Source organism: Spinacia oleracea, chromosome 5 (genome assembly GCF_020520425.1).
Source record: "Spinacia oleracea cultivar Varoflay chromosome 5, BTI_SOV_V1, whole genome shotgun sequence".
NCBI lineage: Eukaryota > Viridiplantae > Streptophyta > Magnoliopsida > Caryophyllales > Amaranthaceae > Spinacia > Spinacia oleracea.
The window spans coordinates 124826129-124840621 of record NC_079491.1 but is presented as its reverse complement, the minus strand read 5'-3'; the positions used below and the strand labels follow the sequence as shown (position 1 = coordinate 124840621).

Below are 14493 nucleotides of genomic sequence, written 5' to 3'. Positions count from 1 at the left end.
ATATTCAAAACATATACTGGTGCCAAAACACATGTAAGAAAATGGTAGTTGGTACAACCTAATGGTACTAATCAGGGACTTCATGACCTGAAAAGTTAGATGGTGTACCAAATAATATGAAAAGGTATTTGCAAAAACAACAAAACCATAAAATAAATATAAGAACGTTTAGAACAACTATAAGAACGTTTAGAAGAACTTTAAGAGCGAGAACGTTAACAACAAGAATAAGTCTGAATTAGACACACATATACTGGTGCCAAACTACATCAAATTACATCAGTAGTCGCATTTAAAATGCTTAAGTAATAGTGACCTTAACAAAAGCACGTAGAGTACGTAAACAACCGATAAAAAAAGTGTTATGTGGATGGGTTAAACACTACAACTTTAATAAACTTAAGTTCATGTGACTATTAATAAGCTTCAACGGCAATGGGTGGCTATTATCTCCGGTAGCAATGGACGGCAAGAGTTGTAGTCTGAATTCAAATGGGACAAGAATAGCGCCTTCCAGGCAGCATCTACCTCCCCCTGCCGTAAAATGTAAATCACTATGTTAAATTTCCAAAATACTACCAAAACTTAAATTTCCAAAATACAAACTTTATTAACATAATACTGACCACATGCATTGATTTTGTGAAAGCATTAGCAGTCTCTCGGATCGCCATAAGCATCACCACCCCGCATGCATGACTGCATGTAGAGGAGGAGTAGTGTTGTTAATTGTATAAAACTTTGAACACACACAAAATTTGGAAAATCAACTTGCACCTACTTGTCGTGTTAATTGTATAAAACTTTGAACACACACAAAATTTGAAAAATCAACTTGCACCTACTTGTCGTTATAATCAGGAAAATCAACAACATCCAGGGGCCAATTTCCCATTTTCTTAGGCTTCCAGGCCGGGGATGCGTTAAACTCCTTGTCAGTCTCCAGTAAGACGTAGTCGACAACGGGTATCTGGAATTCAAAACACTAGTTAAGTAAAGCTAAAAAATATTGTATTCAAACATTTAGGCCACCGCAAAAATTAGTAAGGACTACATATCTCTAGTCCGTATACCAATTTCTTTACTTCCGCAGAATGCTCTGCAGCAGGATTTTTATACATGCTGTCAATGAACCATATCTTCTGGTCTTTGAATGTGAAAGCAATACATCACCAGTGTTCGTTTTCTACAACTGAAACATAAACCTGTAATTTAAAAATTCTAATATCTCTTAAACATGTTTTCCATTGAGTAATAACAAGCTAAATGACACATTGGTGACATGGACTAATAAAGGGAACAATCTAATGGCATTTGGTACCATACAAATAACAAACCCAAACAACCTTTGGTACAAAACGGAACAACCCCATAGACTATTGGTACCAAACACAAATCCTGAGGACTTTTGGTACCAACCCTAAGGACTTTGGGTACCAATCACATCCCCTATGAACTTTTGGTACCAAACAATAGGGTGTTCGTACCAATCAAAAAGGATGCTAGTCATGCATGATATTTCTGTATTTGTTATGAAAGACTATCGAATATGGGGTTAGTCAACATGAGTCAACTCTTGCAAACATTCGATATATTAGGGGAATAATAAGAGATGAATGGTCTAAGAGATATAATTGAAGGAATTATGTCCTTAGACATTTCCGGCAATTACTAAATATATATAAATAGGAATTAATTATGAAGATAATAAGTTAATTATTTTAGTAATCATATTTGCTTGCTAGAGAATAAATGTGATTAGTAGGACAATATTGATTGGACCTACAACTAAAATATATTAATCCTATAAGGTCACACATATAAGCACTAATTGGAATGGGCCCAAAAGGTCCTATGGCAACCGGCCTGCTAAGAGATATAAGGTTGGGCTTTGTGTTAACTTAAAAGCCCTAACATTATAATAGTTATAATGTCAGGGATTTAGAAATCACGTTCATTCAACATATCTGACAAAAAGGAAAACACAAAAACCCTAATTCTTATTTCTCTGAAACGTTGTTCTTCCCAAACAAAGCAAGAGATTGATCGTGATCGTTCTCTTCCGTACTAGCATACGTGGGATTCAATTGGTGCTTGTGGACTGAGTAGAGGAGCAACAAGTGGGGCTCTAAGATCTTCGAAGCTTGCATACGAACGGGAGAACACGCTACAAAGGTGATTGTTCTTTCAACTTAATCTGATCTATACTATTGTTATGCATGAGATCCTGTGATAGATGTTAGGAAATTGTTTCCTGAAATTCCGCTTTATGCATCTATATGTTCCTACAGTGGTATCAGTTTTAGCCTCTTGCATAATATTTTATGATCATGATTGTATGCAACATTATTATTTTGATTCAATTAAGGGAAGATTTATTTATGGCTTGAATTTGCAAAATTAATATATGATATTAATTGATTGGAATCATTAAATCGTGATTTAATTAATTTTTGCTCAAAATAAATTTATAAAATTCCGAAATTTTTATCATAGGGTCGAAATTAAAAGTTAATATCACATAAAAATTTTCGGATTTAAAATTAAATTCGTTAGATTTTAAATTATTTATTGGTTAATAAGATTAATCATGGAAATAATTTATTAACAATTAAAGATTTGCTATTTAATTTGTTAAATAAATCTACTGATTATCCCCTCATTTTTATACAACAGCCGAAATTTTTTGGTAATTTTTTAACTAATTTTCGGAATTTTGTATATTAATTATTGAATTTGATTAATTTTTATGTTTAATTCGATTAATGATAAAATTTAAGGATAACAATTAAAAATTTTGATTTTATTTGTTAAGAAAATTCAATAGAACCTCCTAATAATTTAATTCGAATTTTTCGGATTATAATTGTTATTTTTCTGAATTATTTGAATAAAATGAAATAATTATGCCCTAAATCTAGAATTCTTATTAGATTTAATTTTAATAAAGATTATAAATTGAAATATGATTCTAACAACCCTAAAATTCAGTTTAAGATTTGTTATTTTATTCAAAATTTCTGCCATTAAATTTGTTAATCATTAAACAAAAGTTGGATAAAGATTAATTAAATTTGGGTAATTGTTGCACAAATTTACAAATAAAACGACCCACCATGGCTGGGTGGCCCCACCTGCAACGGTGAAGCCACGATGGAGGGCGATTAGGGTGGCAGAAGGGGCGGTGTTCCCGGAGTCAGGGGTGGTGGTGGCAGTCGCAGCGCAGGAGGCTGTTGTCTCGCTGCAGCTCCACCGCGACTGGCGCTGGTTGGCCTTGCTGCCGGCTTCGTCTGGTGGCTGGGTCGACCAGCGTAGCTGGGAATTTTGGTGGCTGGCCGGCGGTCCTGGTGGCTGCTGGCCGGCGTGACTGGATTTTTGGCGATCGTGCTTCACGGCGAGGTTCGGCGAGTCTCATGCCTGCCTGCTGTTCTCTTTATATTAAAACAATAAAAATAAAAAAAATAAAAAAAAAGAGAAAAGAAGAAAGGGGATTTTTAAACATCAGTTTGACTACTTGAATTAAAAGTCCTATTGAATGTATCAGCTCTTTTAAATCAGTTCTGGAAGTTGGAAATACAATTAATTTCCAAAACGTTTGAGTAATTTGATTTTTTTTAAAAATTGGAAAATCAAATCTTCTTTTTGAGCATAATTCGTAATTTTCAATGAATGCAAATTCTAGATTAATGAGATTATTCTAGCCATATTTAAATAGTAATTGAATTAAAATAATGTTAAACTTAAATTGTTTAAGTTTTTAGTATTATTTTGGAATGTTAATTTGCTTATTAACAGTTAATAAATTATTTGTGTTTAATATAGTTTGATATTATATGCGTGTATGGAATATATATGATATTTTGTTACAGGCAAGTGACTAGTATGGCCCAAAATAGGATAGAAAATACGATCTGCGTATCGTTTCGTATTCTTGTAAATTTTGTAATACGATCTGCGCATCGTTCTGTATTGTTGTAATTTAATTTAAAAGTTTAAATTAGATTATAAAGTTCGTATTATGAGCTCGATGAAGTAAGAAGGTTCAATCAGAAATTCAAGGATGGAGATCCAAGAAAGATGAACAGGAACCCAAGAAGATTTGAGCTTATTTTTTAGGGGCCATACTAGGATCACATTTAATTTTTTTTGTATTTTATATTGCCTTAAAATGCTTATTGAGTTTATGTATGTGGTTATTTAAAGCGATGTGTTCACTTTTAATTAACCAACATAGTAAACTTAGGTCCCAAAATAATATTGAGTTTAAGTGCTTTTCCATACAACACTTATAAAGCCTTAGATCATGAGTAATAGGTTCTGCCAAAGCAGGGTGTTGCTTATAATTCCGGGGATAGTAGGGTAGGTTTTTGAAACTTACAGGTTAATGTTTGGTTTAACTCAACAAAACTATCAAAAGACAAAGTTTTGGGTTTTGAAGCTAAGAGATAGGAAAATACAAAGAGTTGTTAACCTGTCTACCAAGAGTTATAATCAGTTATAATTAGTAAAATGTTTACTTACCTCGAATACTATAAATTAAAGTAGCAGGGCCAAAGTCCGTTTGATTGTAGTGGGAGGGGATCTTGGTTAATTCTTTATTCAATTGGGACTTCTAATTTTGAATAAAGGGTAGTAGTGAATTGAATTTGTTTAATTGCTACTTTTGATAAACATTATATTGAATCTTGCTTTACTTTTTATTGTAGTTATCATGTCTGGTGCAAACAACTCTACTTTTAACTTGCGCCCTCTAATTGAAAAAGACAAACTGAATGCTACCAACTTCCTACAATGGCAAATGGCTGTGAGAATTGTTCTCAGAGCGGAAGGAAAAGAAAGTGTTCTTGACAATCCTCTCCCTGAACCCCTGCCAGAAAATGCTACTGCAGCTCAAAGGCGAGCTAGACAAACTCTAGAGGATAACTCCTTGCAAGTAACATGCTTGATGCTTGCTTGCATGGAACCAGAGTATCAAAAACGTTTTGATGGTCTGGATGCCTACAACATAATCTAGCAACTGAAAACTTTGTTTCAGAAAAATGCTAGATTGGAGAGATTTGAAGCAAACTGCAAACTTCTGGATTCCAAGTTGGAAAAGGGGAAGCCCGTTGGTCCGCATGTGTTCGATTTGATTGGACATTTTCAGACCATGGAGAAATTGGGCTTCCCTTATCCTAAGGACCTGGCAACTGACATAGTCATCAGATCCTTGCCTGAAGATTTTCATAACTTTAAGTTGAACTTCTACATGCAAGGAGGGGAGGCTACCCTGCAAGAGTTGCATGGTTCACTAATTCAGGCTGAGAGAAACTTACCAAGTAAACCTAAACATAAGGATGTTCTAATGGTTAGTAAAGGTAAGCAGTTCAAGAAGAAAGGGGCTCCCATGAAGAAGAACAAGGGCAAGGTAGTTGCCAATGAGAACTCTTCAACCAAGCCAAAGGCCACTCCCAAGGCTAAGGTAGCTGCTCAACATGAGTGCTACCACTGCCACAAGATTGGTCATTGGAAGAGGAACTGCCCCAAGTATCTGGAGGATAAGAAGAATGGTGCTTCAATTTCAGGTATCTATGTCATAGAAGTTAATTTAGCTACAACTGCTTCTTGGGTATTTGATACCGCTTGTGGATCTCACATTATTGGTAATGTGCAGGGACTAAAAATAAGTAGGAGCTTGAGCAAAGGCGAAGTGGATCTCCGAGTAGGCAATGGAGCAAGAGTTGCTGCTTTAGCTGTAGGAGATTATAGTTTACGCTTGCCTTCTGGTTTAATATTAGAACTTTATAATTGTTATTACGTTCCAGATATTACCAAGAACATAATTTCTATTCCGATTTTGGATTCGGAAGGTTTTTCATTTCAAATTATGAATAATTGTTGTTCAGCATATTTGAATGGTATGTTCCATGTCTCTGCTAAATTATCAAATGGTTTGTATGTACTAGACTTACAAAGCCATATCTATCACATAGAAAACAAGAAACACAAACCAAATGATTTGAACCCTACTTACCTATGGCATTGTCGATTAGGCCACATAAGCTCAAAGCGCATAGAGAAACTTGATAAGGATGGAATTCTCAAATCATTTGATTTTGAATCATTTGAAGTATGTGAGTTTTGCTTAATGGGGAAAATGACAAAGTCTCCTTTCACAGGCTCAAGTGAAAGGGCCAATGATCTTTTAGCCCTCATACATACTGATGTGTGCGGACCTATGAGTACTTTGGCTAGGGGAGGGTACGGGTATTTCATTACTTTTACTGATGATGTGAGCAGATTTGGATATGTTTACCTCATGCGGCATAAGTCGGAATCCTTTGAAAAGTTCAAGGAATTCCAAAATGAAGTACAAAACCAACTTGGAAAGAAAATTAAAGCATTGCGATCCGATCGTGGTGGTGAATATTTATCTCAAGAGTTTGGTGATCATTTGAAAGATTGTGGAATACTTTCGCAATTGACTCCACCAGGGACACCACAATTGAATGGGGTTTCCGAAAGAAGGAACCAAACTCTATTAGATATGGTTCGGTCCATGATGAGTCTTGCTAACCTTCCTGCCTCATTTTGGGGATTTGCGCTTGAAACAGCGGCATTCACACTCAACAGAGCTCCGTCCAAAGCAGTAGAAAAGACGCCATATGAGATGTGGACTGGAAAAGTTCCAAAATTGTCTTTTCTAAGGACATGGGGTTGTGAAGTTTATGTAAAACGTTTACTTTCTGATAAGCTTTCACCCAAGTCCGATAAGTGTCTGTTTGTGGGTTACCCAAAACAGACTAAGGGATACTACTTCTACAACCAAAGCGAAAACAAAGTGTTTGTTGCTCGCGATGGTGTCTTTCTGGAAAAGGAGTTTATTTCCAGAAAAACAAGTGGGAGTAATGTATATCTCGAAGAAATTCGAGATGAGCAACAAATGGATGAGGTTCACACCTCGTCAGAGACGACCCAGCATGAAAATGCTCAGGAGGCGGTGCATTCCATTCATGCGCCTTCTACCGTCCCACTTGGAGATAATCCATGCGAAGTCCCTCAACCTAATGAGGTGGAAACTTCTCCTGTTGTTCCTCAACGCAGGTCTAGTAGGACCGTCATTCCGTCAAAGAGATATATTGATTTCCTTTTGACTGAAAGTTCTGAAATAGAGATTTTAGAACATGAGGAACCTACTAGCTACACAAATGCTTTGACGAGTCAAGACTCCGAGAAATCCATGAGATCCGAAATGGATTCGATGTTTGAAAATCAAGTATGGGACTTGGTTGCTTTGCCTGATGGGGTTAAACCCATAGGTTGCAAATGGATTTTCAAACTGAAAAAGGACAAAGATGGAAACATTGATGTCTTTAAGGCAAGACTAGTGGAAAAAGGTTTTAGACAAATTCATGGTATTGACTATGATGAAACCTTCTCACCAGTAGCCATGCTGAAATCCATCAGGATAATTCTTGCGATTGCTGCCTTTCATGACTATGAGATCTGGCAGATGGAGGTCAAAACCGCTTTCTTGAATGGGTTCTTGAAAGAGGATGTGTACATGACACAACCACAAGGTTTTGAAGATTTAAACAGTCCAAGAAAAGTTTGCAAGCTTAAGAAGTCCATTTATGGGCTTAAGCAAGCATCCCGGAGTTGGAACCTTAGATTTGATGAGGCAGTCAAATCTTTTGGCTTCCTTAGAAATGAAGAGGAATCTTGTATATACAAGAAGTTGAGTGGGAGTAGTATTTCTTTCCTGGTCTTGTATGTGGATGACATACTTCTCATAGGAAACGACAAGACCATATCTCTGCTAGACTTACAAAGCCATATCTATCACATAGAAAACAAGAAACACAAACCAAATGGTTTGTATGTACTAGGGAGGGCACGCTACAAAGTGTATGTGTCTTAAATTATGCTAATTGTTATGTGGCAATGAATTTGGATTCCTGGCTTCATGGTTTTTTCCGCATGAATTATATATGATTTATATGTATCATAACCTAACAGTGGTATCACGAGCCTCCAATTAATTCCATAATAATTAGATAACATGGATAAATTTTATAAATTTGCAAGGAATTAAAAGGGGTGATTAATTTCGTAATTGTAATTAATTGCAAATTTGCGATTATTTAATTATATGTTTGCCGGTTTTTCGGCAGTTTCTTCGTTTCTTAACGGAATCGAGTGATTTTTGTGTCAATTTTGTATGTAAACAGTGTTTTAAAATTTTGACAAAAATCATAGATTTTGTGCCGAACCTAGAATTTCCAAACTCGAAGCCTAACTATGACTTTTCGGCAGTTTAAGTTTTTCCAATGCGAAATTTGTAATTTTTATGATGTTAAATTAAATATTTGCGCCTCTTGTTGTTAAATCTTGAATTTTTGATTGACTTACTGTATATGTTTAACAAATTTATATGCCTAAGCTTGTTAATTATACAACCTAATTTGTAATTGTAATTAATTTGTTGAGATTCGAATAATTTAGAATTTGATTTGATTTTCATAATTAATGGACAATTTAATTAGGTATCCATGATTGAAAACCACCATAAAAATTTGTTAATTTTTGATAAATTTTAAATTTTTATGACCTAGATTTGAATCCATGATAATCGGAAATTAATTGAATAATAAATTTTTGATTTTTCGCCCTAAATTTATGAAATTAATATGATTTATTAATTTGTCTACAAATTTGAATTAAAAAGTTTTAATTTTTATATAATTCGCTCATGAATGTTACACGCACAAAGCAATGGATGCTACGTGTTACCCTTAAGGGGTGTTGTATAGTGCGGGCATGCGACCACGAGCAAGGGAGCTCGTCGCCCATGCGGTACGAATGCAGCGAGCAACGGACGTGGCATGCGCGCAAGGCAGTAGGCTGCCTGGGCGTGTGTGCTGCGAGCCATGGGCGATGGGGCGATGAGGCAAGGCATAGGCGAGACGAGGCCGCAGCGCGGGCAGCAAGCATGCTCGCCCAGCGCGCTGCTTCGCCGAGCAAGCAAGCAACACACAACGAGCAAACGCGTGTGGGCAGTGAGGGATGCTGCGCCACAGCGCGCGCTTCCTCGCCCAGCGAGCAGACCAGGACGCGTCGAGCAAGCGGGCATGCGTGGCTAGGCTGGCTGTGTATGCGTGTGGCCTGCTCATTGATTGCCATGCGATCATTCGAGGGGCATTGCTACCTCGTGCACTCGACAAGGCATGGGCACAAGCCCATGGCCTCGTCTTGATCCGATTGATGCGTTTTGAATTTAATTTTAAATTTTCAGTTCGAAAATGATTTTAATTAATTTTAAAATTCTTAATTTAATTTTTTCTCGAAATTTAATTTTGAATAATCTAATTATTATAAATTTTATTTATACTAATTATTTTTTACTAAAATTAAAACCTTGAATAAATTTAAATTTATTAATTTAATAAACTGAAAATAAATTAAAGGATTCAAATATTAATTTATGTGAGCTTTAAATTTTAATTAAATTTGTATGTTTCCGGCTAGACTAGGAAATACAATTTTATGTTTAAAATTAGTAAAGCATGTAAATTTATTGGTTTAAGTGGGAGCCTTTTTAGTCATAAACTCTTGATTAGGTCTACATTCCTTTAAGGTTAAAACAACTTGATTAGAATTAATAAGGATTGAATAATTGGTAGATGATTGGAAGCATTGATTAATTGCTGCAAATATTTATGTGATGCATAATATGTTCTACTAACCAGCTATGTGGGACATTCATTGATAAATGAATGGGTGAATGGTATATATTGTATATGTACTGTTTTGCAGGTTATTGAAAGTGACTAGTATGGCCCAAATAGGATATAAAATATGGTCTGCTACCATTAATTTGAATGTAAAATTGGTCTAATACACCAAGGTTTTTAATTTAAATATGGTCTGCGTACCATCAAATAGTTGTAATTAGTTTAAATTATAGCTTATCCTATTTGAAGAAAATGGCGCCTCCCATGGAGAAATTCAAGACGAAGTTTCCAATCCATTTTCAAGACGGAGTTTGAAGTTGAAACTTCAAGATGAAGTCGGGCCATACTAGATCACATTTATATCTTATGCATGTTTTAAGTTATTTATTGTTTAAAATATGTCTTAATTATGCATGAGATTGTGGCTTGATTATGTTGCATGATTAAGGATTTTAGTTCACTTAAAATCTAACCAACATAGTAAGAGCCTTAAGTTTCAAACTTTAAAAATTGAGTTAAAAGGTGCCATTCCAAAATAACACTTACTTGGATAAACCTTTACATCAATCTTAGTAATAGTTTTCCGCCTAAGCGAGGTGTTATTGATCCTAAAGGGGTAAGGTACACAAATAATTGTGAGTACATGTTAGTTTTGGTAAAACTCAACGATATAAGTAAGGAGTCTTTTTATGTCGTGGCAAACGGGATAGGTTTACCTAATAAGTTCTTAGACGTGCCTATCAACCAAGAGTAGTTTCTAGACTATTAGCAAAGGCTTTGCTTACCTAAAATATTTTGGAATTAAGTCTAAATACATAATGTGCTTAATTCTTCAATGATTTAAGGATCTTGGAATCATTTTATTCACACCTGCCGGAACAATAAATTCGAATAAAATGCAAATGACTTGTTTAATTGCATGATTGCTTTAATTTTCAAGTTATTATTCATGATAAATGTTTAGTGTAGACACCTACTTTTGTCCCCATTCCCGAAAGGGAAGGTTCGATGATGAAAACATAAATCTACACTTGACAACGCATCTCCTATAAAATAACGAATCTCAATTTCCCTTTTCATTTCACCCGAAACCTGCTAAAAATAGTAACTGCCGTAATGGGTAGTTGTTAAAAGTGGAAAGTCAAAAAAGATAGAAACCTGTCAGAATTAGGTGTTGCACTCCAACATAAATCCTAAATGAGATAGAGATTATGAGAGAATCCTATTCCTAATATAATTCGAAAATAAGAGTCACGTATTAATTAAAATCCTAACGAGCCTAGAGTTCGTAACGGGCTCAGACGCATTCCGTCACAAGGTTAATACGCACTAAAAGACTCGATTAAGTCTCAAACACTTCGGATTCTAAGAATCCGAATCTGACTAAGAAAACAGCCCAGATCCTATTTTCAACGCCTGGCTCTGGGCGCCGAAATCTTCGGCGCCCAGGCCTGGGAGCTGAAATTACCTGGGATGTATTCTTTCCTAATTCCTCGTGGATTAGAGCTCTACAATTCTATCTTTCCACGAACTCTTTTCTATAAATATAGCCCAAGTTCGACGTGAAAAAAGAACACACAATTATTATTCAGAGTATTGACTCTAAACCCCTAAGCCTAAGCCTCACGCTGCAAAACTGATCACGCGTTCTGTCGCAATCGATCCATAAATCCAACAGAACGTATCCTGTCCCATAATTTGAGATTCGTTAAATAAAAGGAGAAATAGCAAAGTCAAAGTGGTTAGTTTTCTGAGAACCGTGACGCACCTCTCAAGGGTGCGTCGTAATGTGTCCCTTTTCCATGATTTAATTGCTTTCCTCGCCCTTTTATGAACTGTTAAACTAACTAAATCTGATTGTTCGATCACGCCTAATAAATATGATATTTTTGGGAAATTGGATTATCATGCTAGGTCCCTTAAAACAATCTAAATCAGATAATCGCGCTCGATCTAGTGTTATATATTGCATATTGTTAAAATCAACTCAGATTAGTTTAATAGTTAACGCATGTCCCTTCAATTATTTATGCTGAGCTAGTAAGGATATCCTGCCTCTGGAGTTATCGAAGAGCGAGTACTCCTCTCGGTAGTTACAGTCCCCCGAACCCTCAATCTCTACCTTGCGGGTGTATGTTGAGAGATCCCCACACCAGGGATCACAAGGGAACCTACGGCCGTCGTGGTCAAACATAATTGCACTCCCTTTATGTCACGATAACCGGGTTTTGTCAGTTTTTCTCATTATCGTTAAAAACTGAATGGCGACTCCTATATTACTAGTCAATTGGGTGTAAACTCACAGGAAATCCAATTACACTTGATTTGACAAAAAGAAACGTCACACCCACGAGGGACAAGGTCACGCATTAGCCTCGTGCTTTTTCGACCCCCTCACAGTGGCGACTCCACTGGGGATAGTGAAGGAAATACTCGTGCTCGTAGGTAATCAAAATAGCCGAAGGGTGAAACGATCCTACCCCGCGTTTATTTCCCCATGAAGTTGGGACGACCTGGAAATCAGCATATTAATGTGAACGGACAGAACCGCATAACGAATCTTGGCTCCCTTAGATGTTTCATCTCGGGAGTTGGGACTAAGGATACCCATCGCCAACCGGGGGGTGCATACGCTTCGAATGTTGTCCACTCGGCACTTTCGCTAGTAGTACACCCGTCCCAAACCCAATCGCTCGCCCATTAGGTCCCTGTCATTGGTGCATGCCCCCTTGGCTTACATCGTGATTGGCCTCTTGGGCGAAATTCGTCTGTTGAAGACACTACCTCGACCGGGGCATGTGTTGGATCTGCGATAGAAGCGGTACCAAGCCAAGAGCAAATAACTACCCATAGAAGCCTATCATAAACTACATGACATATTATTATTGCTTCATGATGTAATGTTAGTAATGTGTAGCGAAATATGTGATTGTGTGACAAACAATGTTAGCAAACCAACGACCAAAAAAAAAATTGCCCAAACATTCATAAACCAATTTGCCAAAGAGTTATACCGAAATACGTGTTCCGCAAACCCGAACGATCGCCACAAAAATAAGCGACGCCCGGGACGGCCTGCAACGAATCCCACAAACGCTGCACGACGCGTAAAGGACGTTATTAGGCAAGCACGCAAAATCGAAGTCGCATAAACAAAAGTAGACGCAAACAGAAAACGAGAACCAGCCAGGGACGCATTTTCAACGCCCCTGGCTGGGTGCCAGAATTTCTCATGCCCTACGCTGGGCGCTGAAGTTGCTGCTTGGCCTTCTGGTCAGGCGCAGCAGCCTCGGTGCCCGCGCAAAAGGAAAATACGTAGCACAAAAAAACCGTTCGTAAAAAAAAATTGCTACGAGGGCGTAAGAAAAGCACTCGATTCTAAAAGCGACTCATAAAAAATAAATAACTCTTTGTGTCGTTGTTAGGCCTCCTACGACAACGATGCTCGGCACCGAAACCGAACATGCTAATAACTATGAATGTCACACGGGCAAGTGTTTCAAAAATCCAAAGAATGACCAAAAGAAAGAACTAAAAGTGTACCAACAAAAGAAAGAGCAAAAAACCAATAGAGAGAGTCAAAGTCTAGACTAAGTAATACTTGAAACATTGGGGCCTAAACTTTAGCTTATCTTATGCATAGGACTGGTCCTGCCACTTGGTGCCGATCGGGAAATCAAAGGTTAGTACGTCTCGAAGATACATCGCCACCACCAGGTTTAGTGACTCCAAGCTCCGTCCGTCATCCCTCATTTCAAGGATCTCCGCTTCCCCAACCTCGATTCGCACCCTCAAACATGTCCATCGAAGAATTGCGAGACCAGATGGCTCAAATGACCCAACTCATGGGCCAACTGAAAATGGAAAACGAAGCCTTAGTGGCTGCACAAGCCAAAAATGACCTCGATAACGAGAAGAGGATTGAAAAAATGGTCCTACAGCAAACCATGGGGAGCAAGTACTCCTCCCTCGATCCTGAACCTTTTCCTGGCAAACTACCAGAAAAGTTTAGTTCATCTGACTTACCAAAGTTTAAAGCCACGGACAATCCCCGTGATCATCTATTGAGCTTTGTGAATGCCATGAACTTGAAAGGCGTGGACAATTCCATGTATTTATCTGCCTTTCCTTTGTCCTTGGAACCTGTGCCGCTCAAATGGTACTATCACCAGGACCCTAAGCTCTTCCCCACTTGGGGAGACTTTGTCAATGTCTTCATCAAGCAATACTCGTCGAACATAGATTTTCATGTCACCATGCGCGAGCTGGAAGTTCTCTTCCAAAAGAAAAATGAGGGACCAGGCGGCCCAACTAATCAATAGGCCTCCCGAAACAGAATTGGTCCAAAAATTCATTGACAACCTGGACCCGGCTTACAGACAACACCTTAGGTACCTGGGACTTGAAACTTTCAAAAGAGTTTATGATGTGGGAATAAAGATCGAGGATGATCTCGCAAAAACAATACAAAGTAAACCCGCATACAAAAGAAACACCTACAACAGGGGCAATACATCCCAAGCCCAAGAAGTCCATGCCGTAGAGGAGACTCCCGCCCGAAGAAGCCCTGGAAGATGGGTCCGAGACCGAAAGTTTGCCCCACTCGGGTCGAATTTGGTGCAAGCCTTCGAAAGACTAACCAATCAAGGAAAGTTGAGACCTATAGGCCCCACCCGTGACCCTCCTGTCAAGAGCAAATATTGGGTCGAAGGTACTTATTGCAAGTTCCATCAAGGAAATGGGCATGACACCGAAAACTGCTGGAACCTAAAAAATACAA

General features: G+C 37.7%; 1 protein-coding gene across 1 annotated transcript; it reads right to left on the bottom strand.

Annotated features, from left to right (window-relative positions):
* Positions 1-215: 215 nt before the first annotated feature.
* LOC130461225 (uncharacterized) lies at positions 216-1274 on the bottom strand. Its single transcript, XM_056829228.1, has 4 exons — positions 1074-1274; positions 846-970; positions 627-699; positions 216-534 (listed from the first exon to the last, which is right to left on the bottom strand). The coding sequence occupies exons 1-4, from the start codon at positions 1119-1121 to the stop codon at positions 427-429; spliced, it is 354 nt and encodes a 117-aa protein (XP_056685206.1). The 5' UTR covers positions 1122-1274; the 3' UTR covers positions 216-426.
* Between the last annotated feature and the right edge of the window lie 13219 nt (positions 1275-14493).

Coding starts and splice junctions, on each gene's coding strand:
- LOC130461225 (XM_056829228.1), bottom strand. CDS start 1,121: ATGTATAAAAATCCTGCTGCAGAGCATTCTGCGGAAGTAAAGAAATTG. Junction 971..1,073: donor CTGCGGAAGTAAAGAAATTG/GTATACGGACTA, acceptor TTTGAATTCCAG/ATACCCGTTGTCGACTACGT. Junction 535..626: donor TCACAAAATCAATGCATGTG/GTCAGTATTATG, acceptor ATTTTACGGCAG/GGGGAGGTAGATGCTGCCTG.